The sequence below is a fragment of the Pygoscelis adeliae genome, unplaced genomic scaffold (genome assembly GCF_000699105.1).
Source record: "Pygoscelis adeliae isolate BGI_AS28 unplaced genomic scaffold, ASM69910v1 Scaffold21, whole genome shotgun sequence".
NCBI lineage: Eukaryota > Metazoa > Chordata > Aves > Sphenisciformes > Spheniscidae > Pygoscelis > Pygoscelis adeliae.
The window spans coordinates 6841004-6865349 of record NW_008824243.1 but is presented as its reverse complement, the minus strand read 5'-3'; the positions used below and the strand labels follow the sequence as shown (position 1 = coordinate 6865349).

Sequence of the window (24346 nt, the reverse complement as noted above, 5' to 3'; positions counted from 1 at the left end):
ATGAAACCCCAGCACCATCCAACATCTGTTTTCTAAGGCTGACTGGAAGTGAGGTGCTACCGTGCAGGCAGTTTCAGGATGGGGGAAGCTTAAGGATTTTCTCTCTCAAACTCTGATAGTGGGCTCAGCATGTTCACACTCTCCTAAGGGTACCTCAGAACTGAATCTTTCTGGAGTCCCCCAGAAGAAATGTAAAGGCCATGTTCAAAGTATTTTTCACAAGTAATAAAGAGGTCAGGGTAGTTCTCAGCATTGCAGCTGCAGCTCGAGGCTCAGGGATTTTTTCATGTTGAGATTTGCCCCTTCCATCACTTTTCCCCCTTTGGGCTCCTTGTGAGTGCCAAGTACCTGGTACCAAGGGAGACTTGCATGCAGACACGTATGTTTATTTTTGTAAATGGTTTTAAAAGAATGACAAGGGAATTGCAAATGGATCTGAGTAAAGGTAGAAAAAGACCACAAAGGAGAAAACACTTCAGCAATAAGACAGAGGAGTGCTCAGCTCTGCCAGCATGTCTGCAGGGTCTACCAGGTTGTTATGCGTCCCTCAGCTTACACTGACAGCCCCTTGTCCGTGGCAGTCGGAGAGGGACGGTTGTCCCATGGCCGGTGGGCTGAGGGGAGTTTGACGTGCTGCAGGGGCTGCTGCACTGGTCTCTGGGCTCTGCATGTGACTGGCTCTGTGCTTGTGGGACCAGGGTGCTTTAATTAAAGGTGGCAAAGCCACCTCTAGAGTCACCTCTGCAAAGCATCAACTGCACGTGCAGTGCCTGCGAGCCACTGGCATGGAGTGTGTTGGCCCGCTTCACCAGCTGCCTGCGGCTCCTGAAGTGCTTTCAGAGAGCAATCACTTCCCAGTGTCAACTGCTCTCAATTGCCCTTATTTTTGGAATTGTTCAAGTCTTCCCCAACACCATCCTCCTTTCCAAAGATGCCAGCTGAGAACTTTCCATGTCCAGGCCCCTGTTGTGTGTTCCCCCAGGAAGCCGGAGATGCAGTGTGTGCTGGAAAACCTGCGTCTGCTGGGCGGTGGCAACAAGCCCTTCCTGCAGAAAGGGCACGGCAGTGGCACTGATGGCAGAGGCTCCAGGGGCACATGTGTACCATGTGTCTGGGTCATGATTACAGCTGGTGGACAGCCCGGGCTGTCCTTGCGGCCACCAGACCTGGCTGGAAGGGGGATGGTGCTCATATACGGGTTTTTCCCAGAACCCTGGGTTCAAACACAGCCCGAGGAAATAGCAGCTGCCTCAGAGGTCCCACCCCTCTGACAGGGGTGACACCTCAGGGAGGGTGGGGGGAAGGAGAGGCAGTGAGAGGGGAAGCAGCTTTCCCAAGGCCACGCACCCAGGGAGCCGTGCTGCCTTTCAGATCACACCAAGCTCCTTCACCCCAGGGAAGGGGGGAGTTTGCCCACGTGCCCCCTGACCAGCCTGTGTGTCTGACTCTGATCTGTCTCCCCCCAGGTATCTCTCAGCCATGAGTGCACTCGCGCCATCATGAAGCTGATGTACTGCCCGCACTGCCGGGGCATGTCCAGCGTGAAGCCATGCAACAACTACTGCCTGAACGTCGTGAAGGGCTGCCTGGCCAACCAAGCGGACCTGAACACCGAGTGGAAGTACCTAATGGGTAAGGTGACCTTACTCTGCTGCAGCACAGCTGGCTCTCACAGCAACTTTTGAATTCTCTGAGATAGTGTTTGGAGAGTAAAGAAAGGACCGTTGGAGGTTCTTTTACACCACAGTTTCTCTGTCCGTGATCTGATGCCTAGAAGCTATTGCAGGACGTTTTGCTGGGCTTTAATACCACTAGAAAGGACACTGCTGGGCTGGCTAACAAGGGCTTAAAGAGTTTTCATCTTGCCTGTGCTCATTTGGGATTGCCCACACTTTGCCTTCAAGTAATTCTTCCTTCCCTCCCAAGTGTTGAAGCTTAGGGACAGATCCTGCCACCTGTACACTGTCAGAGCTTCCTCCTCATCCATACCAGAGCACTTGTGAGAGCACAGGAGAAGCACTTGCTGCCATCCTTGGGAGGTGGTCTAGAAACTATCCATAACTGTTTCCATGAGTGGAGAGCAAAGGGATCAAAATCGCATACTACTAAATGGGAAGAGGTGTCTTAAACAAATACAGGGGGAGGGAGAAGTCACAGATCGCCAGGAATGGGAAAATTAGACTTGTATTTTGAATAAGAAAAGATCTCATTTCATTTTTGTTTTGTCACTTGGCTAAGATGATGGGTCTCTTAAAGTGGGTTGTATGTGTATAGAGATGTCCATTTCATTGAGTTTAAAGCCAGAAGTATCACTGTGATGCTGTGGTCTGATCTCCTGTGCAACACAGGCTGGAGAACTTCAATCAGGTGTTTCTGCAGGAAATTCTGCATTGCCTGATCAGACCCGGGCATCTTTTAAGAAGACCTCATGTGTCACTCAGCTGTTTTTCCAGAGCCTGTGGCTCCTGGTTTAAATGTGAACTGCTGCTGAGAGTGGCTTGTGGAGCTGATGGGCATGGTTTAAGACTGGTGACGGTCTGTGTTTAGAAAATGGTGTGTTTGTGTTACAGTGCATGTCCTCTCCCCAGCTGTAGTCCATCAGGGGAGGTTGGTTGCAATGGTGAGGCGCTCACTCCTCCTTGTGCCCACAGAGCATCACCCAGCAAGCTCCTCTTTCTCTCCCAGGTTGTACATTTAGACCTGGAGTGATCTGAGACCTGAGGGAGCCTTGACATTTGTCTGGGCTCTCAGAAGGCAGGCACAAGCAGAGATGAGCTTTGGGCTTGGCCTTTTCCCTTGTCTTGGCTCCCCCTGCCTAGCCAGCAAGACTGTCAGCTCACTGGCCAGCTGCAGCCTGACAGGCTGGCTCAGAGTTGATGTGTGGTGGTGTTAACAATAAAAAGCCCATTGAAGCTCAAGGAGTGTCATCTGCCTCTCAAGGGACACCGCAAAATAAATATTGAAACACTGCACACAGAGGACAGTGCACTTGCTCGGTGAGGTGTGTTGGCCAGCTGTCCACCTTGTGCTAGGGGCTGAGGAACTAAGGGGCAACTTACTGCAGCTAATTGGAAGTGCTCCCCACGAGAGCGGCTTGGGAGGCTGCTGTAAAAGAGGGGGATGAATATTCCCTTCCCCAAGGGTTTAGATCAGGATTTTGATGGCACTTTGGCCTTTCTGACCAGAGCAAGCCAAGTGTTACCTGTCACTGCTCTCCTGGCAGGATGACTGCCCGTCTCCTGAAAGGTCAATGTACAGCTCTCCTTGATTGACAGGGAGGCAATTCCAAGTATGTTTTGCACTTATTCTGGTTTCCTCTTCCCCAAGAGACACTGTTCTTGTGAAGGGGTGATGGCTCGGAGAAAATTGGAGCTTCTTTCAAATTGCAGTTGGACATTTTAGTGTCAGAGGTCACAATTTGATCAAGGACAGGAGCAAGACGTAGAGTCAAAGGTAGCAGTTCACTGACATTGTCCATTCTTCACCCTTCTCCAGGCCCTTCTGTGTAGCTGGAGAGGATTTTGTTACACTAAACACAAACTTAGTCTTTCAATTTGACAAATTAGGGCAGGTCAAATTAAGGGAGATTTTTATGGTAAGTGGTTCAAACATAATTTATCACTAATTTGGGGGTGCAGCCTTTGATTTAAATGTCTGTATCTCAACATTAGTGCCTCTACAAGCTAAAATTGGAAAATACAGTCTCGAAGATGACACCACAATCCCTGAGTGGCAGCAAAGTTAAACTGCAAGCTCTTTAATGTTGCAGAAGATGTTATTTCCCAGAATACAAAAAAACATTACCCCCTTTTGTGGCATGTTTAGCTTTAGAAGTCAGCGCTGCCATAGGACTATGTCGCAGGAAAAGAGAAGCACATTAACTTGGAAACTGTGGCCCTTGTTCCCATTCTTGCTCAAGCTAACCAGCAAAACCTTTTTTCTTTTTTTTTGAGTGCTGAAAATAAATGCATCATTTTTCCAAGCTGTGACTTTGCATGTTGTTAAATCCTATATTATAGACCTGAGCAAAGAGTATTTTGTGATTCATGCTCCAGACTGGCTGAGGTTTGAGCCCTCCCAGTTGTTTTTCTAATTGACTTGTGCCCTTGCTCCCTGCCAGCTGGACCTGCTTTTGGACTGTGAGCCGTGTGGGCATGATCTGGTATATTCTGTGGGTTTGTGCTGTCCCTCATCTAGTCCTTGCCCAGCTTGGTCATTCTCTGAGAGCTGTCAGGGTCTGAACATAAATCATGTAACAGCAGAGAGAACATACTTGCGAGGGTTGAGCGTGCTGTTAAATTGACAACAGTGGGCTCAGGATCAGGCCTTCGTTATTAACATACTACCTCCACTGTGGACCTAGCGTTTCTGCACAAACCTCACCTAGACCTCGGGGAAGTCATTTGGGGTCTTTCTGCCAAGTCCTGCTGGCTTGTCCAGGCAAGGGGCTGAACGCTTTCCTAGCAGGTTTGAAATGGTGGTGGTCCCTGGTTGTGCCCCAGCTGGCTGGACTCCTGGTCGAAGGAAATGTGCTGTGCAGCTCAAAGCTAAGCGTCAGTCCTTTAAAGCAGTACCACGGGTGACACATATGCACTGTGGGATGGTGTAAGTTGAAGGACGTTTTACTGATATTTTGTTGAACTGGTGGTTTCATTGCTCATGAATAATGTCGGCAGTACAAACTCATGCTGAATAAGCTTTTCTGCAACATCACACCATGTGCTGTGACAGTTTCCTGCCAGGCTGATGGGTTGAGGTATCAGGATTTAGGACAGAAGAATTAATCACTCCTAATGAATAACTCCATTTATGAATGGTACCGATCTCCAACCTAGACCCTAGGATTTGACCCTCTTTGTGTAGAGAAGAAGAACCAACACGAAGCCGTCGCGCTTGTTTTCTTCCATGTGGCAAGGCCACAGGAACGTGAAGCACTTTCTGTTCCAGATGAGTGCAGGCCACCCCAGCCCTCTGACAGATCCCTTGTCCTGCCAGGAGGTTTTTAGTGTGCCCTGGGGGACGCAGACCCCACTGGAGCCATCTGAGGTCACACGTAACTGAATGCCAAGTCCCTAAATGCTGATGAAGTTATGCATGGCCTGGCCTCCAGCCTACTAAAGCACAAGTGGTAGGAAACTGAGGCAGCAGCAGCGTAGCAGTGACTTTCAGAATTGCAATTTTTGACTGGCAAAGTCAGACCTGGTTAAGATCCCATTTCAGATGTCCAAACCCAGTTTTGGCCCTGCCCTGAGAGCCTATTTAAATCTCACTGGATGCCAAGGATGTCAGCTGCCTTCTGCAGTGGCACTCCTCAGTGCCTCGAGCCCTGTGAGCGTATAGGCTGCCCTTACTTCAGATCCAACTGGAGTGCTGAGAAACATCTTCAGAGGTAGGCAGAGGTTGATAATTTTTTTGTAAGCCAAGCATGGTCCCAAAGCAGCCATTCGGGCAGGAGCTTCCAGGCCAGGCAGGAGAGTTAGGACAGCAGAGTTTTCCAAGATAAGAGGAGCTGAGAGTGAGAGACACCCCTCAGTCACTCCCTGTCCTGTTTACCTGTTTAGGGGCATTTTGGTCTGCTCCTCTGCCTTTAGAGCCTGATATTTCCCTGGCTGGTCACATGTCGTCCTTCCAGAGGTGATAGTGAGAAGAATTACTCCTTTTCTCACTCCTTCACTGCCACAGAAGCTGTTGCCCATGTCCAGTACCTTTGGCACTTTGCTGACCCTAATCTTCCCACTCTCCGCTGGCTGCAGTGCTTTGCTGAAGATACATAGTGAGTTAGGGGGTTAGGTCCAAGTATTGCTATGCATTACTTAATATTTCAGCACCAATTTTCCATTTTTCCTTTCTGTAGCACCCCAGGAAATGTTGGTCACTTTGTGGTTCATTTACCATTTGCAGGAGGTGACCTCTGTTCCTCTGCCACTGAGCGTGGCTTTACCTATGTGCTGGGAAGGGACAGCTGTCCCATGCCAGAGGAAAACAAGCATGCACTTGGGCAGTAGTGAAAATGGAGAGATGTCTTGCAACAAACCTGCCGAGGGGCCAACAGCTCATCCCACCTGGCATGAGCATGATCTTTAACTTGGTTTGTACAGAGTCTGATGAGAGGTGTCTCTGTCTTGTTTTACTAGATTCCCTGGTCATAGTGGCTGATCGGATCGATGGACCGTACAACGTAGACACTGTAATAGGGACTATTCACATGAGGATCGCTGAAGCTATTTCTAACTTGCAAGAAAACAAAGATTCAATCACAGCCAAGGTAAGAGCGTGTGCCTGGGCCTGGCTGAGGATACACCATGGGTAATTGCCAGGACCAAATGTTTTTTTGTGCTCACTATTCAGCTGAACTAAAGGAGATGAAGGATGAAAGAGATCAAATGCCCACTCTTTTAATGACAGGAAACCACCCACTTTACACAAGCAAAAACCTTCTCAAGTGTTTCCAAATATTCCTCCCTGCCACATCCAGCGAGCCTCCTTTAGGTACAGACACACAAGGTGGGACTGCATATGCAATGACTGTGGGAGGCATGGTGCCATTTGCTGTCAGGTGCCTCTGTGTCTGAAGAGTGCTGAAGTATTTTGGCTAAGCTGAGGCATTTACAGAAAGTGCACAGTCCCTAGTGACAGAAGGCAGCTGCTTTAACCTGCCTTGGGGTGATGTTCTGCAGTGGAAACACTGGGCTATCAGGTTGTATCTGTGGGACAGAGTTGCAATCTGGCAGTCCATCTGGAGAGTATAAAACAGGCTCTCCTGATGCTCACCTGTCTTCCAAGAAGTATGTCATGAAGCTCTCTTCTATTGGTCTTCTATTTTTAGTATATTTATCCACTTAACCACAATCATCTCTGTAGCTGCAAGTAAGAGAAGCTTTGGGAACAAAAACAGCCTTCCAGGGCTTCTGCTTTTTGCCCAGACATTCCCAAGTCCTGCAGCTATCCCACAGTTAGGGCAGAGATGCAGATGAAAGGAGCGGAGCAGGTCCTAACTGGGTCTTGGAGAAGGGAAGGGCCAGAAGTATTGCTTAGCCAAGCAGGAATTCACTGGCACACGTCAAAGAACTGACAGCAGCATGCATCCAAGTACTCGTTTAGGTTTCTTTTCTGACATGAAAGGTCATGTTCTTTCTTCCCTTGTTAGGTGAGACTGAGGTTGTCCACATAAAAGCAAGCCCATGATGTGGGAAAACATGGCATCATCTGCAAAGAAGTGTGTTTCTGAGGGGCAAATAGTAAATCTGGTAAAATGAAAAGGAGTAAATAGTCTAACTGGTGTTTGACTGGAGCAACCAAACCTGTTTGATAAGCTTCTCAGTATGATCTGGTGACCAGGTGAATGTGACAATCTTTGCTGGTGGCACTGGTAGCAGAGGTCAGGAGCTGCAAATTGCTGCAGCTCTAAGCTCTGGTTTTGAGCATGGCAAAGTGATCAGGTAAAGGATATCGTTGTCAGATGAGCCTGGGACTGGGCCAGGCCAGTCCTGGGAGTCTTCTCTCTCAGGGCCGAGGGCAGCAGGCTCGGGCTGCAGCTGAGGGCGTCAGATATTACCAGCCTAGAGCCAGGGCACTGTCTGCCATTTGTGGGAAGAGCCAGAAGCGGCCCTTGGACCCAGTGACACCCGCAGTCATGGGTTCTCCTGGGATCTGGGGAAAAACTGGAAAGAAACACTTTTGGTACTGAGCCCTGGGTTCACTGCACCATGGAGCACTCTCCCTGCTTCCTCGCACTCCCCCTTGCTCCCTGTGGCTCTCTGATGGATTTCAGGCTCTTGGAGCTATCAAAGGCTGCAGATGTCTATTTGCTGTCACTATGCAGGAGACTATTGGTCACCTCAGTCTGCAGGACACATGTTCTCTCCAGTAATGGGAGTTGCTCACCTAAAGCCCTTGGGCTGGCAAGAGGATCGCCTTGATACCATGCTGTGCTGGAGCTGCTAGAAGAGCCACTGTCCTGGAGACCTCCCAGGGCTTTTACCTCCTGAAAGAGTTGTCTCCTGCTAACAACAGTAATAGGCCAATAAGAGAGATACAGCAGTGAAACCAAATTGGTTTTATTTTGGTACAACCAAGTTGAAAATGCTCTACATGCAATTTTCAAGGTGGGGCTTTTTGCACAGAGCAAAGGAGGCAGATGAACAAATTGGCTTGGTGCTGAACTGCCATAGTCGTTGCATCCATCTGGTCAGCAGGACAGTGCACCTCAGGAGGGGACCTTCTAGGCTGAACGTCCCTCAGACACACCGATGAGACCCACTGTCACTGAAAGGACTCTTGTCTAGATTAGGACTTTGCAGATGGCTGTCAGAATCCCCTAGCAAAAGCATTCAGCAGCTGGGACAAGCTGTGTCAGCAGTGCTCCTGTCTGAGGTCTTGATTTCTCTGCTTTAAGGGGACACCGTGCAAAGTGGCATTTATCGATAGCTTCTGACAGCACCCTGGTAACCACAACAAGCTTGGAGCCACCTTTTCAAATCAGATGGCTTTCTTTGTAAAGGCTGGTGTTTCCTGAATCAAACTGACAGTGCAAAGGCCCTCCTGACCTTTGATGCTTCATTAAATCTGGCTGTCCGAGCACTCCTTCCATCAGCCACAGTGAGGCTCAGTTGCCTGAGCACTGACTATCTGCAGTGGAGGTGCTGTTGCCTGGAGTGGTCATGCAGAGACTGGGAGAAACAGGTGCTTCCAGGGTACCCTTTGTCTCCTCCTGGAGGCAAAGTCTGAGGATTTGTTCCTTCAAAGTGCTTCTGCTCTCCTTTGGCTACAAAGCATGCCTGGGCAGGTAGTTAGGATGATGGGAGGTACCCAAAGTTAGGAGGTAAATCAGTTCAGCTTCCTCATTTACCCCTAAAACATCCAACCTGGCAGATTGTAACACATCTAATGTCTTTGCATTCCCTTGGTTGGAGGGGGCATTCATTTGCTGAGTGTGGGTGCTGATTGCAAGAGTCTTTGGGGTAGTCCTACCTCGGTCTGTTGTCCAAATCAATGAAGCTCACATGCTCTGCAATCTTGAAGCCCACACCACTGGTGTAATGAGTGTGAGCAACTCCCATCTTGTTCTTCCCAGAATTTTATTTTTCAATCATAATAGGAACAGATAAAATTGCTAGAAATAATTTAATAGCAACGTTAGTGACTTATCCAAAAACATGCTGATTTTGTGTTAGTGCTGAACATTTTGCTTGATAGCAGTAACCAAAACCAGTTACAGTGTGCTGAAAACACATCCTGGCACAAGAGTAAGCTGACCAAAAACAAAGCCAGAATCTTGGAGATCTTGCAGGTAGGAAAGATAAACATACTTGAGAAGAAAAAAAAAAAAATAACTGTGGAGTGCTAATTAATTAAAGAAATAGTATCAAAACATGGGATAGAGAGTTTGGTTTGTTTTTCAGGTTTTCCAAGGCTGTGGAAATCCCAAAATCAGCACAAAAGGCTCCAGCAGCGAGGACAAGAAAAGGCGGGGGAAGGTCACATTGGAAGCAAAATCCTCTGCGCAAGCGCTGGAGATGCTGGTGAGTTTGCCTCCGAAGCTCCCTCCTCACCAGTGTGCCAGGGCAGGCATGCTGGTGCGCTGCCTCCCCTGGGAGCCCTGGGAGCCCAGCCGGTGCAGCACTGAGTCCTGCGGATCAGGTCAGACCACCCCGCAGGCTGCTGAATCGCCTTTGCTGGCAAGTCTGAAGAAGACCAGATCGGCGATTGCTGGCGTGACCTAAAGAGATCTGATCTTGCCTCAGCACAGGGTCGGGGTCTGGGTTTCTGATAACCAATTTCTCAGGGATTTGGTGCCAAACTTATCTGAAAAGGCGTGTTGCCATTGGTGTCATTGAGCCCCAGGCAGTCCAGCCTGGATAGTGGGGCCAGAGGTCCTCCTCCATGGAGATTTTGGATTCTGTGGATGATGAGCAGTGGGACCTGCCATGGCCCCACACTTCAGAGGCTCCTCACTCACAGACACCTGCCTGTCCCACCCTGGCAGAGCCCTGCTGGCTCCCACCAAGGCTGCTTCTCAGCATTGCCTTCATGGCCCAGAAGATGATCTTCTCCTGGTTAATCTTATAGTACCAGAACGGTCCTTAGCATGTAACCTTCTGCCTTGGGTGCTTGGGCTGATGGTTGGTCTTTAGGCAAAGGCTGGTGACACATCCCTGTCTGCATAAAAACAGACTTTGTGATGGTAAAACAACAAAAAAATTGGCAGAATTCTTGTCCTTTCCACAGCCCTGGGGCACCCCAGAGTTCTCCTGGCCCTGAGCATCCTCTTTGTTTACAGGTTTTAGATGCCAAAGGGAACCTGACAGCTCTTAAGACTTACTGGATCACCCTGCCCAGCAGCCTGTGCAGCAAAAAAGTAATGGCCAGCTCAGCGGTGGATGACAAGTGTTGGAACGGGATGACCAAGGGCAGGTATGGAGAGGGTCAAGGTGCCAGGATAGCACCGTCCTGGGGTGAGAGAGGGAGGGTTTGATAAAAGGCACTTATACATCATCTCAGCCAGCCCCAGTTGTTCAGACTGAGACAAAAGGTCTGTCCCTATCCACAGAAATGCTGCATTTCCTGAAAAACTGGTACCTGGGAATGTCAAGCCTGTTGTCATTTTGGTGTGTGATATAGGGTTAAGCATTGAAATGCATTCGCCATGAAATAACTGTGTAGTTTTGTACTAATGAAGCAGTTTTCTAATTCCGTGCACTCAGAAGGCAGAAGGGCTGGATTTACCTCACAAACTCCAGAGCTGTTACTGAGAATTGCATACGCATCTTTCTATCCATACCTGCTCTGAAATGCTGTTCCCTCGTGAGAGGAGGCACCCGGGTGACATCAAACAGCTGCAGAAGCACCTCCCACCCATGGCTGACAGTTGAAGGGTGGCTGTGAGGGGAGATGGGCAGCTGCTGAACATGCATCTTTCTCCACTCCTTTCCACAGACCTGCTGGGCTGGTCTCTGCCAGCCCAGAGCCGGCACCTTCAGTTCTTCCATATTTCATGTCGTTGCCAGCAGTGCTGCAGATCTGCAGGAGCAGATGGGCCGGGGTACTGCCGAAGGGAGCAGCGCAGCTCTGTTTGCTGGTTGACAGCTCCCAGTTAACTGAAGCTTCCCGGGGGGCCTCTCTGGTCGTACCGGGCTGGGGGCATTCAGTTGTCCCAGGGTGTCAGTCCCCACAGAGTTTAACCGGGGCAGGGATGAAGGGGCTCCTCAGCCTCCCATATGGACAGAGCTTTTCCATAAGGGAGTGTCACTGTGGCTCCACAGGTGCCAGCCTGAGAGCAACCCTTCAGCCCCGCACACAGCCTGTCCTGCAGGAAACCCCTCCCCATGCCGGGACAGTGATGCTGCAAGGCCACCAGCCACCTCCTGCAAGCTGAGGTGGCCTCAGGGTGAGCCCCAGGCGCTGATGGGATCTGGTCATGGCAGCATGGCTCGGCCATCCATAGAGCTGGCTGCCTCGCAGCAAACACCAGCATATGGAGGCTGTTCAACAAGCCAACGCCACTGACTGCAGCTTCTCTGGGGTTCAGAGAGGCTGGATTATCACTGGTGTCTGTGACAGGGAGAGGTGAGCTTAGCTGGGGGGAGACATCTAAACCTGTTGCCTTCCTTCACAGTTACCTGCCTGAAGTGATGGGGGACGGCTTAGCTAATCAAATTAACAACCCGGAGGTGGAGGTGGACATCACCAAGCCAGATATGACCATTCGCCAGCAAATCATGCAGCTAAAGATCATGACAAACCGGCTGGGCAATGCTAACATTGGGAATGATGTGGATTTCCAAGACGCAAGTGAGTTTAGCAGAGCCGGAGAGGTCCACGGTAGGCAAGAGGGGCTGAGCAGTCAGTCCTGGCAGCCTGCACAGGCCTCCGTGCAGACCCTGCAGCTGGGCCCTGATGGCAGAGAGGGGTTGTGATGACCTGGCTTTTGGCTGAGGGCTGCAGAGGGTCTGAGTGCAGCCGACTTGCTGCGGGGTGGCTGGAGGCAGCGCTGGTCTCAGCGCCTTACTGAAACCTCGGGTGCTCCCTCCAGTCCCAGACCAGCCTTGCTGACGGGGCCACTGCTCCCATCTGCTCCGGAGGTTTCCAGCTGCTGCAGCAGCGGGTGGTTAAAGTCAGCTGGAGGTCAGGTATGGGCTTGCATCCCATAGCAGGGGATGCAGAGAGGAGGAGGTGACCAGGGCAGGGCTGGTGGCCAGAGCTCCCCAGGGTTGCAGCGAGGGGAAGGCAGGGACGTCACCCACCATAAGGAAGGCAGTCGAGGCTCACCCCATGTTTGTCTCTGTGCAGGTGATGACATGAGCGGCTCCGGGAGTGGCGACAGCTGTCCTGACGATGTCTGTGGCAAAAGACTTTCTAAGAGCCCCAGCACCAGGCAGCCAGAAACACACGCTATTCCCAAGCAGTCTGGACATGGCATCAATGGGGCCAGCAGCAGATCTTTGCCTTCTGCCTTCCTCCTCCTCCTTTTGGTGGCTTTCATTGCCGCGCAGCACTTGTGGCGGTAACTCACTAGCACAGCCAGGAAAGAGACTGCGGCCGAGGGCTTCACTTTGCCAAAACCAACCAACCAACCAACCAACCAACCAACAAAAGGATATATTTAATTCACCTTGGCAAAAAAAAAAAAAAAAAAAAAGGGAGGAGAAAAAGGTTTCAGTCATTTGCTATTTCTGGCAGTGCTCGAGCTGTTTTCTTCTTTCTTGGTCTCTTCCCCAGTGCTGGGCCCTTCTTTCCGTACCTCATTGTTTTACTTTTGTTATTGCCACACACTGGCTCTCGGGGCTGAAACAAGCCTTTGCAGAGAGGCCTCTGGGGGGAACCCAGCCGGCCCCTCCGAGGGCAAGCTCTTCTGCTGCCTCCAGTGGAATATGCAATTGCCCTGATGTTGTTACCCAGCCGCTGGCCAGAGCGCTGCTTACCATACCGCTGCCGAAAGCACAATGGTGCCGAGAGCAACGCCACTTCGTAACACGGAGAGACTGAGATCGTCAGCGCTGCTCAAGTGCTACATTCAGGGGCTCTTTCGGGTTTTTCCTCTGTACTTCCTAGGCAGGCAGAGATGGCCCTTCACTTCCAGCAGCGTACGTAGGAGCGTGAGCAGGTTTGGTAGGTTGAACTGAAACAGTTTGGCAGTGGCTGTTGGACCCAAAAACGCAGAACTCCCTTTTTCTTTGGAAAGGTCACAAGTGGGTTTCTTGACTAGAGCTCGTAGCTGACGACAATTTGAAATGTAGGTCTCCTACATCTAAGTGAATGGGAATGAGTGTTAGGGGTTGGGGTTTGGGGTATTTTTTCTTTGCATGCTAGTTGGAAAGCCATTTTTTACCCAAGTAATAATGGTCCAATTTCTACCTGCAGTGCAGTACCGTCGTAGGTAACAGAGAGATAAAAATATGCACAGTGGGATTCTTCACTTGACAGACAGTTGTGCTGCCTCCTCCTCTGGCCCAGCCGTGGATGGGAATCCCTTTTTTTTTTTTGTAATAAGAAAGACTTGGGACATTTTACTAACTGGAGCATTGTGACTGGTTGTGAGAGCTCACACCAGGCACATGCAGGAGTGACCCGCCAGGCAGCTGCTTTAGGGCAGAGAGGTAGCGATTAGCCCTGGGCGGTGTCCCTACCCAGGAGACTGACTCAAGGTAGCGCCTACTGTGGAGGACGTGGGGACGGGACACGTTTTGTTTGGGATATTTTTTTCTTTTGGTGTTTGTTCCTGTTGTATTGTAGGTTTTTAAGTGAATCCCTGCTTTCCCTATCCCTTCCTCATCCTCCCATGCACCTTCCCTAACCTCTGCTGGGATGGGTTGAGACAGCAAGTCAGACACCCGCCTGCAGCTCCGTTTTGGCTCAGGGAAGGGCCAGGCTCACCCTCTGCTGCCCCAACCTACCACGCACCAGCCTCTGGGTCATGCGGGCGGCTGCCCTAACCCCAAAATGCTTGGTGGCGTGGACTCAGTGCTGGGTTTTGAGACTGGGGGTGGTCGGTGAAAGATATAAATATCCTCACGTAGCTGTAGGAGTGTCTGTGCTTGTAGGGCTGTGTGCTTTGGGGCTTCCAGAAGGCTTCTGCACCTCACAGGTATGGCAAGCATCGGCTGGAGATGTAGGTTTAGCAGTTGTTATAGATGCAAGACAGTCACTGTGACCAGTTGGGCCAAGAGCACGCCCAGGAGTTGGGCTGCATTCATACGGGGTTGGGTGTGTTTCAAATGTGTGTGTACTGCGGGCGAGAGGGAGGGCAGAGGTGTATCTATCTCCTACTTTGCTGGTCTGCACAGCACATGTTTGAGCATTTCTTCTCTATCCTGCCAGAGGAGACATGTCTTTGGGCTGAGCAAACATTATGGGGTTGGGGTTTGGCTGTTTTCTAAGAAAGGGGAAAAAAACCATTTTTAACATTAGCAGTTTCTAGAATGTGCAATTTAAGGGAAAACGAGACCATGAGCAAGGTAATGCCAAAAGCTGGCGCAGGCAGGCGCGGAGGGAGCTTGTCGCTTGCCCTCCCTGGGGCAGGGATCCCACCAGGCACTGGGAGGCAGCAGTGGCTCCTACCCACCTCGTCCTGGGGCCAGGTAACGACACTCATGGTTCGTCAAACTAGGCAGAGATTTTAGGCCAGCCACTCCAAGTCACAGTGACTGATGTTACTGACTTGGTATCCTTCCTGCCTTGTACTTGCCGCCTTCTGATCTCATCTGGTAGGGTTTCAGAAATGAAAGCCAGGATGCTGGACATTGGCTAAAGGACAGACAACACCACTAGACCCATCAAAACCCAGGAGTGGATAAATACAAGTCATGGATTTATACAGATTTATTTACTTCTAGAAATATGGCAAGTTCCACATTTTACTTTTACTGCTTTAAAGAGTTCCTGTCTTTTTTTTTTCTTTTTTTTTTAAACCAGAATTGCCAATACAAATTTAGCCTTCTGTTACAGAAATCCCCACAACCAATCCTGCAGAAACTTTACATCCAAAGCAAAAAAAAAAAGAGGGGTAGAGGGGCATTAAAACATTGTACCCTCTTCAAAAAATGGTTGGGTTTAAATGGAGTTTTAACCCATGACTACCGAGGTCAATGTTTTGCTTTGCAGAAAGGGAGATTGAAAGGAAAGTCCTTGTCGTTTCCATTTCTGTGCAGTTAGCATTTGCTGTCAGCCTGTTACCCTCAAAAGCTTCTTACGGGCCCCAGGGGGAGCGCACCTTAAATGGGAAGCCAAGGATTTACTGATTGTCCAGTTAATATTTTAACAATTTAATAGCCCAAATCATTGGCCCTGTTATGATAATAAAACCCAATAGTCCAAATTAATAAGGCAAAGCCTCAAGGATACAGTAAAAACTGTTACACAGGAGAAACCCTTCCTGATGCCTTCCCTCTTTGGCGAGGGTTGAGCTCCCACTTCAGCGTCCCTCTGGGCCCCGAGGGCACCTGCTTCAGTCCTGCAGCCGAGCTGGGGGTTAGAGTAGCGTCAGCAGCCTGAGGTAAAGGGCAAGGGCAGTGCCGGGGCATCTTCCCCCTCTCTGCCAGGAGGCACATGATGTTGGTGTTGATGCTTCCTCCCTCCTCGGCCCTGGGGCCGCTGGGTTTATTTTGTATACCTTTTCTCATGGTCTGCCTATGCTGCTGCTTTTTGTCAGGTCCTGGTTATTCAGTTTTTCTGTTCTCTTCGTTGCCCCAAAGCGGTTTCCCCGACCTGCTGCAATTCAGTGGCCCCGGGGCTGCACTCAGCTGCTCCACCTTCTGCTGGGGAGCCAAAACAGCCGAGTCCCCCCAGAGTATCGACTCGTTATCGCTCTAAACTAAAGCAAACCTAAAGCAAACCATAGTTACCCGACAGCTAGACAACCGCTGGCGCAGCTCAACAAGCTGAAGTCAGCCCAGGTCCAGACAAGCCTGAAGCCTGCGCTTGGGCTGGCATGGAGCCTGGGGCCTTTCAGTGCTTATGAATGACATTTCCTGGGCTACCACCTGCTCGAAAACGTTGTGACAAACCTCCCCAGCCCCGTGGCGGTCACGGGCTGAGGGCTGCAAGCCACGGCGGGGCTGGCGGCTGCCGCGGGTTGGTTACGTGAGTGGGGCGCTCTGGGGAAGGGGGGTGGCTGGGGAGGTACGTTTGCTTCAACGTTACCGAGATGGTGATTCGTCATGTTCTGGTTTGAAGAGGCCTCGTACCTCACGGGGATGCAGAGGGGGGTAGTGGTCTAGAGAAAACCCCTGTCCCTGGAAAGGGGAGAACGCGAAATAGTGGATTTCCAAATGTCTCTGTCTTTCAGCCTGCTCTTTTGTGCCATAACGTGTATGTTTTAACTAAGGGCGAGGGACTCAAAAGGCTTTGAGAACGCAGCTACTTATCATTTACAAATGACAAACTGCCTGTTGTTTTCTGGTGGGCTTGGTAGGGGCTAAGGTATAGCAAAAATATCTAAAGTCCACCTTTGCTTTAAACAGATGCATTTCTATCTGCAGGAGTAAGAATTATTTCACTTATTGGCATAGCTGGACAGTTATCTATTTCTTTCTGTTACCAAGGTACTTGTAACTCTCTTGCACTGTTTATCTAAAGTTGAAATATGTTCTTTGAATCCTTGTATAAATAAAAAGGCTGGAGACTTAAATCTGTATTTACAGGGCAGTTTTATTTCTTCTCCATTTAAGCTGAGTTTGGAGTTTTCTTTCTTTTTCCTTGTTAAGGCATAGATAAAGGCCAGGTCAGGAATCCCGAGGAATGAAAGCTTGCTTTCAGCCACAGGGTTTGTGATGGGCTGATGCCAATGTTGGTGCTGCAGGTTTGCCTGCGTTCAACCCTGTGTAATCTGAAGGAACAACTGCTAGGGTTGTATGGATGTGATGTCCATGGAAGCAAGGTGAACCTGACTTGAGTCTTCGAAGCAAGTATGCTAAACGTTCTCTTTCTCATAAAGATGCACAAAAAGTCATGGCATAATAGTACAAGGAATCAGAAATACCCTTGGTATTTGTCATTGCAAAGTGTTGTGCTAATTATTTACCATGGCATTCTACTAGTGCAGCTGTTGTTGGTAGGGTTAACAGCAAGCGAAGCAGACAGCCAGCCCGTTGCAGTGACATGGATGTTTAATCTCGAGCGAGTGCCTGAGACTGAACTGATGCAGCAGAAAGGGTTGTGCTTCAGCTCTGCACTGTCCAGTTCCAGAAGTGGGTGAATGCAGGAGTCAAAATGTGGTTAATGTGTCAAAAGCAGCTCATGACATGTCTAAGAGAGACTTGATAACTGGAAACTACTAAAAGTGTATCTGCCTGGAAGCAAATATCACTTAAATTTAATAAATTGAGTGATACCCTTGAGTGAGTAGGTATTTCTTTAGTTTTATGTCCTGCAGTTACAGCTATTTAGGCGCCACATGCACACATTTATACACATACAGACAAGTGTAGAAATGTTGGTCTTCTCCTAGGCAAAGTTGTTTGCAGACCAGTCACCTCCTTTGCCTCCTCTGTGTGATCTTAAATAATGGCCACTTACAGCTGTGTGTGTATTAAAGCTGTTTGAAAAGAATTCTGTTGGTTAGTAAAGCCACTGAACACCGTATGTTTGCAAATTCACTGCTAAGAAATTGTGACGGGGTGGGCGTGATACAAGCTCAGCTCAGCTCCTGCTTCCCTGCAGCCACACACAGCCCTGCTTCCCCAAGAAGGGGAGGCTTCAGGGACCCTAATAGCAGCCCTTTACCTACACGGAGCTCACCAAGAAGACGGGGCCAGGCTCTTCACAGCGGTGCATGGCAAGAGGACGAGAGACAGCCAGTGTAACCGAGGCTGTTGCACCATACCCCAACGGCAGCGGCACGAAGACCAGAAACACCCCAGCAGCCCCCAGCAAAATCTGGACTGAGGCACCAGACCTTTTCTAGTCAGGGGATGAGACTGTTACTCTGCAGTTCAACCATCTTCCCTCAGAGGAGGCAAATGTCTTCACTGCCAGGAGATGGCATTTGCGTTTAGCTTATAATTACTCTCCTTGTACAGATAACAACCCTGTTCCTACTTCCTCCTCTGCACAGGGACATGGTACAGGGCAGGCTGGTGGGAAGGGACAACCTTTCAGGCATGAGGGACCGTCTTCAAGTCAGCTGCAGGCAGGTAACTAGTAAACATCTGTAGCCTCGTAGTGAGGCATCACGGGTGCAGAAGCAGTGACGTTTTCTGCTGCTAATGCAACAGCAACGCCGCTCTGGGCTGGTGGCACCCAGGGGCCTCCTGGACCAGTGCTGGGGTGAGCTGCAGGGAGCTGGTAAGCCAGTCTCACCCTGGTAAGTCACACCAGGCACGTCTGGCAAATCCCAGAGCAATCTGTTGGGCTGCTGCTGCCCATAGGGATCAGTGGAGGGTTCATGCCACATCAAGAGTAATGCCACACTAAATAAAGAGCACGATTTTGGTAACAAGAGCAGCTGTTATGGGCTGCTCTATCAGCACAGCGGGCACTTTTCAAAGGGAGGAGTGTTTTTGCTATTAGCCATATTCTTTTAACGGGATAATCCCTCTAAACAGATTTTAGGCCACACGAAAGCCAAGTATGGCACGCAGAAGCCAATGACAGGCGCTCAAGAAGGAAAACAAGACAGTGAAATATGTTTTTCTAATGGTGAGATGTGACACTGCGCAGCAGAAATGCATCTGAGGAAGTGATGGGGATCCTTGTGCCCAGCTCGCACAGGACAAGGGGCGGAGGGGTTGCACGGAGCAGTCGGCTCAGCCCCAGCTCGGTGCACCTTGGGAACAGCAGCCTTTCCGCCCTGGCCGGGCACAAGCCAGCACATGGCCACCACCACTGGCACCTGGGGCGAGGGAGGGGATGCCGGGCAGGGCAGGGGGAGTTGGGGCAGCAGGGAGCTAGAGATGCCAGGGGCGCGGTGAAAGGGAGGAAGAAACTCCCTCACCCACCAAAACCGCTGGGCACAGCCCGGCCAAGCAGCAGCCGCAAAGGCAGCGCCCAGATGCCCCCACACCAACAACTCAGTCATTAGGAGACATGGAGAGTTAGTTATTATGAAAGGCTGTACTGAATAGCTCGCTGCTCATCAGCCCTACATTTAAGATGAATCAAGGGGACAGCTGAAAACACCAGTATTTCTTCTATTCTTCTTTATCATAAAGCAATGGCAATTTAACTATACAAACTAAGGCAATCACAGCCTAAACAAACTTGGTCCTTCCTTCACTTGCCACTTACAGAAGTGATTTTTTTTCCCGGTAATTTCCACAAGGCTGGAAGTCAGTTGAAATCACCCATTAGGAAAGCAGGTTTGCTGTAGAAAGGCTGCTTGCAGAAAGGTGTGTGGGCAGCACAAGGCTGGAAGTCAGTTGAAATCACCCATTAGGAAAGCAGGGTTGCTGTAGAAAGGCTGCTTGCAGAAAGGTGGCTGTGAGCAGCCCCTTCACGAGCAGGAAGGGCTGAGGAAGGCAGTAGTGATGCTTGACCAGAGGGCTGGGCTGCTTCTGCAGCCTTCCCCATTGCGGGGGCCTGCGGCACTGCTGCTTCCTCCGGGCAGCCCCAGGGCTGTCCCAGGCAGCAGCAAGCTCCCAGCACATGGTCCCAGAAGACGTGGTGGGGCGCAGGCCACGTGAACCGCGCGGGGACACATGGGGCATCCGCCCTGGCAGACAATGGTCAGGACCTGCCAAGGCAACACGGGGCCCCTCTTGCATCACACCCCCACCCACCTCGCAGCACCCCAGCCCCCACCTGCTCTGTGGGGCAGCCCCTCACTGCAGTCCCCCTGTGCTGGCCGCTGCCAGCAGCATGAGCTGCTCCGCTTCGCCATGGGGAGGGCAAGGGGAGGTAGGACACTAGCCCAGGAGGCCCCCTTGGGGAAGGGCTGAGCTCCCCACGGCCCCTCACCATGGGAAAGCACCCTGCCAACAGGAGGTGGACAAGAATGGACTTCTGGGACACGGGCTGGGAGGGGTGCTCACGGTGCCAACTGCCACCGCCCAAGGTAAGGCTCTCCACAGCCATTGCAGGAGTGTGGCCGTAACCCAATATCACTGCATCACAGTGCCAGGACACCCCTGCAAGTCTCCCCATGCAGCCAAGCCATCATGATGGTGAGACCTGGCACTGCACTGCTCTCCACGATGTCTCCAGGCGGGCTGGGGCCAGCCATGACCCTCCATCTGCCACCACAGCACCAGTCATGGTGAGTTGAAGAGCTGGGGGCTGGTAAGCACAGAGCACGACCTGGCTTTCGCTTGCTTCCCGGTGAGACTGGCCATCTGGGACACTGTGGCTGCCTACATTCAACTGCAGCTCCTGCTGCAGAAGGTGGGCTCGCACCCTCCACCCCCTCTCTGCCCTGGGGTGGCTCAGGGGTTGCTCCTGGGCCAGGGACTGCCATTACTCTTCCCCTCCCTGGGAAGCAGGGACCTCATCCCAGGGCTCCTGGCCAAGGGAGAAATAAGCCTTGCACAGGTGCGGTCCATATCCCAGTCGTTGGAAACCCCTTGGATGCCCTGGGGCTGAGGATGCTCCTTCTGCCCTGGATCCAGCACAGCTTTTATGGAGAGCACGAGGACTTGGCAGTGCCTCTCCAAAGCTCTAGCAGGGCAGCTTCTGTGTTTTCCCTCCAGCCAGTCCTCACTTTTCTGCCTTTCTGTTTCCTCTGCTTGCAGGGCGTCTGAATTCCCACCCTCAGCTCCGTCAACGCTGTCCCTGAATGAGTCCAGGCTGGGGACAGTGACCTGACTGTGCAGAGACCTGTCTTCCGCCCAGCCAGGAACCTCGCTGACATCCACTGCGTGACAGACGACAAGGCATATGTGCCAAGTAGGATCCCCCAGGTAAAACCTTGCCACATTGGCTGCTGTGGGGGTGCAGGCTCCCCTGCTGCATGGATGGGGCAACTGGACATCTCATATCCCACCCCCAGGTTGGAGAGTAGCTCATGCTTCTCAAAAGCAAACTGTCTGCCGTGGAGCAGGTCCAAAAATGGACCCTTTGTGTGCAATGGGTGCAACAGCCAACACTCCTGAAAAACTGCCTGGCGGGAAACAGGGCCCTGGGACCTTCTCCACCTCTGGCTCCAGCCACAGCTCAAAGCCATGTCACCTGTAGTGACGCATCATCCAAGAGCCTTGGGGCTGCTGGCACTCAGTCACAGCCTGCTGATGGGTTTTTTTACCCCACCCCCCACCCCCCCCCTTCTCATGTGGTTTTCCAGGTGGCAAAGTACTGGAGCCCCTGTGGTATGCTCAGCTAGCTGCGGCCACCTTTGTGTCTTCGAAGAAAGTGGTGGGGGCGCATCCAGGACACCATGTCCCTCTTCTCCTGCTGCATTGGAAAGGGAAAGACCATCGTGCTCATCCTGAGGGACATAGGCCTGCTCCTCACTGAAGACACACGAGTGCAAATGAAATACTACCACAACTTTCTGGAAATGATGACTGGGGAGGACACCCTGGAAGAAGCTCCATTGAGAATAAGTGTTTTGTTTCTCCTCTGCTGCTGCTCACCCTTTGACATCCCACTGCAGCACTCTTGCCAGCACCACTTGCTTCAGGCCAGCCATGACCTGGGCAGTTCCTTGGGTTGGATGGGACCTCCAGTCCTACAAGCTCTCATTCTGCCAGGCTCTTGCCAAGTTCAGTGCCTCAGCCACACCAGTGATGCCCCAAAGCCTGAGCTTTCAGCTCAGCAAGAACCAGTCCTTGCTTAAGCATCCTAATTGTTGCCCTCACAAAAAAGCTGGGCAGTTTATAATGTGGCATCATGTCTTTGCTGGCCAGCACCTGCACGTTAGAAGGGTGGGTTAATGGTGATGAAAGAGCACTTGTGAGGGTTTCAGAGAGGCAGTGTCATCTCATGGTGGTGGGCAGCCAGCTGCCTTGGTGAGCACAGAGGTCATCTCCCCAGCATCGCCTCCCCCAGCCCTGTGCTCCTCTGCTGCAAGTCCCAGGGATGCTGGACTTCGTGATACCTTGCACAGCAACTGCAGCTTCCCTGACCTACTCCGACTGCATCATCATCTTCCCAGAGTATGTGCATCCCCATAGCCCTTGGCTGACCTAGCTGGCAGCTGCTCAGGTCCGATCTGGCAGCGCTGGGCTGCCAGGGGTTGCCTGCACAGGGAGATGCTGGGGACTGCCGCCTTCAAAGCACTTGTTCCCAGCACCCTCCTTGGCTGCTCTGCGACTGTATGTGTAGCATCACACAGGGCCCACAGGAGAGGGGCTGTCAGCTGTGTCCTGGCATGCAGTCATGCCATTAGGCAGGACTCATGGGCCATGCAGAGGAATTCAGACCACACTGTCTTTCCACCATGGCCTGGGCTGCTCCACTGGGTAACAACATTTTCTGGCATCCTGGGGGTACAGCGTGTGCTGCTTTGGAAACTGATGGCCTTCACAGCATGGCCAAAATGGCTCTGCTGAGTGCTGCACACTGCAAAGGGGCTGTGGTGCCTTAGGTCACGCTGGTATCTTCTCCTTGCACCCAGATTTGAACTGGAGCATGTCCATAAACCACCACCCAGGGACCCCTGCAAGGGCCCAAGAAATCCCACCGATGAAGGCAGGCAAAAGAAAGAAGAGCCTCTGCCACCTCCCAGGTGGGAGGAGGAAGGTAAGGCAGCAGCTGCTCCTTTACACAGTTCAGGGAACTGATGCGTGCCCATCCAATGAGGAAAATCCCTGGTGGTGATTGCAGAAAGGCTCCTCGCCTGATCCACAGCGTCACAGCCTGGGAATAAGGGTGTGCCGTGGAAATCTGAGCTGGGTGAGAGCCAGTGCCAGGGAGGGCCCAAAAATCCCGGAAATTGTAGCTGCAGGAGAACCCAAGGGCCCTCCCTGCATTGCTGGGGTGGGCAGTGTCAGGGCGATGCTCTCCTGCTGAGCTTTCTCCTTTCCAACTCCAGGGATCCAGCCTGAACCGTGCCTCCTCGCGCCGGCAGAGCCTTTCTCCAGCCAGATACCCTGAGCCCTGGGCAAAGGAAGCAACAGGGCAGAGGAACGAGTCCACAGGCAGCTAAGGCGTGTGCCAAACAGCAGGAGGGGACGCCATACTCTTGTGCTCATGTTAGGGAGCCACCTCCCTTGGCCCCAGAGCCGGCATCTCTCTGGCAGGCTGTTATTGACACAAGTGATGGCAGGTGTGCAGCAGGTCAGCTTCCCCTCCCTCCATGATGGACTATAAGCTCATCTTCGTCCCTCACAGCTGATTCCTTACTGGCTGGCATTGCGTTTTACACCGGTCCTATTAGTCCATGCCCTGCTGCTGTGGTAGTCCAGGTTCATCTCTGTGCCAGCAGCAAATATCGGTCACAGGCTCCTTTTTTTGCGTCATGGCCAGAAAGAAAAGTGTTCAAGAAGCTCAGGCACATGCTCAATCCACCAGGAAGCAGCTGGTACCTGCGTCCAGCCCTGCAGCACCCGCCTGGCACCAGCTGATGTGGCGTTCCCGTGGCCGAGTCCTTGGCCCCGTTCCCTCCCATCCTTCACAGCTTGAATGTCTGTCCACACACTCATGCGTAAGATACTCTGCCCTGGCACCACACCAGCAATTTTACTGAAGTCCAGAAAGATTAGCACTACCGTATCTAGCTAGCCTAGTAAATCATTTTCTGGGTATTCAAAAGACGCTTTTGTTGTAGGCGAGGGGCAACTAGATGATCTGGACGTGAGCTGGAGGTGATCAGATCAATATTGCATCAGTGCTGATGCCAGCAGCAGCCTTCCTGTGATGAAGACAGGGGTTTTAGCTTCTTCTAAGAAGCTGCTATAGGGATAGGGACTGTAGAAATCCAATTGTTTTACAAATGCTCTATGGGCTCTGGAATTGCTTTTAGCTGTTTAAACGCGACTCTCAGGATCCAGCAGGCACTAGGACCTGCCTGAACCCTTTACGCCTGAGGCTGTTCAGAGGGGATAAATATAGCACAGCCCAGCACAGCCCGTACACATTGCTGGGGGAAGCAACCCGCACCCCGATCCCCCGGCGTCCCGCCACACCGGGGCTGTGCCACATCTCGAATACCGTGCAGAGGAGGTGATCTGGGAGCTCTGCAGCGAGGCGGTGCTGCCGGTGACGCCGCGGCCCTGGCTGGCCGGGCGCCTGCTCCAGCTCTGCAAGGTCACCGCCTCGCTGCTCATCGGCAACGCCAGGGCAGCCTGCAACGAGGACCTGCTCACGCGAGAGGGAGTCACCTTCTGCGTTAATGTCACCAGGCAGCAGCCGTTCCCCGGCCTCCAGCAGGTCCGGGGCATACGCATACCTGTGTTCGATGATCCGGCTGAAGACCTGTATCGGTATTTTGAACAGTGCAGCGATGCTATAGAAGAGGCTGTGAAGAGCGGGGGGAAGT

At 51.6% G+C, this 24346-nt stretch overlaps 2 protein-coding genes across 2 annotated transcripts in view; both read left to right on the top strand.

The window, feature by feature from the left end:
* Nucleotides 1-12650, top strand: part of GPC1 (glypican 1) — a gene marked incomplete at its 5' end in the record, with an annotated part of 110988 nt that extends 98338 nt beyond the window's left edge. The window contains 6 exons of the mRNA XM_009335229.1: nucleotides 1467-1632; nucleotides 6135-6265; nucleotides 9402-9521; nucleotides 10280-10413; nucleotides 11615-11790; nucleotides 12289-12650. Coding sequence (XP_009333504.1) covers nucleotides 1467-1632; nucleotides 6135-6265; nucleotides 9402-9521; nucleotides 10280-10413; nucleotides 11615-11790; nucleotides 12289-12506 — 945 coding nt within the window. The remainder of the gene's footprint in view (nucleotides 1-1466; nucleotides 1633-6134; nucleotides 6266-9401; nucleotides 9522-10279; nucleotides 10414-11614; nucleotides 11791-12288) is intronic.
* A 10676-nt stretch (nucleotides 12651-23326) lies between these two features.
* Nucleotides 23327-24346, top strand: part of DUSP28 (dual specificity phosphatase 28) — a 2893-nt gene continuing 1873 nt past the window's right edge. Inside the window, 2 exon segments of the mRNA XM_009335228.1 lie at nucleotides 23327-23512; nucleotides 23920-24346. The exon segment at nucleotides 23920-24346 is cut by the window's right edge and continues 5 nt beyond it. Of these exon segments, the coding sequence (XP_009333503.1) occupies nucleotides 23327-23512; nucleotides 23920-24346 (613 nt within the window).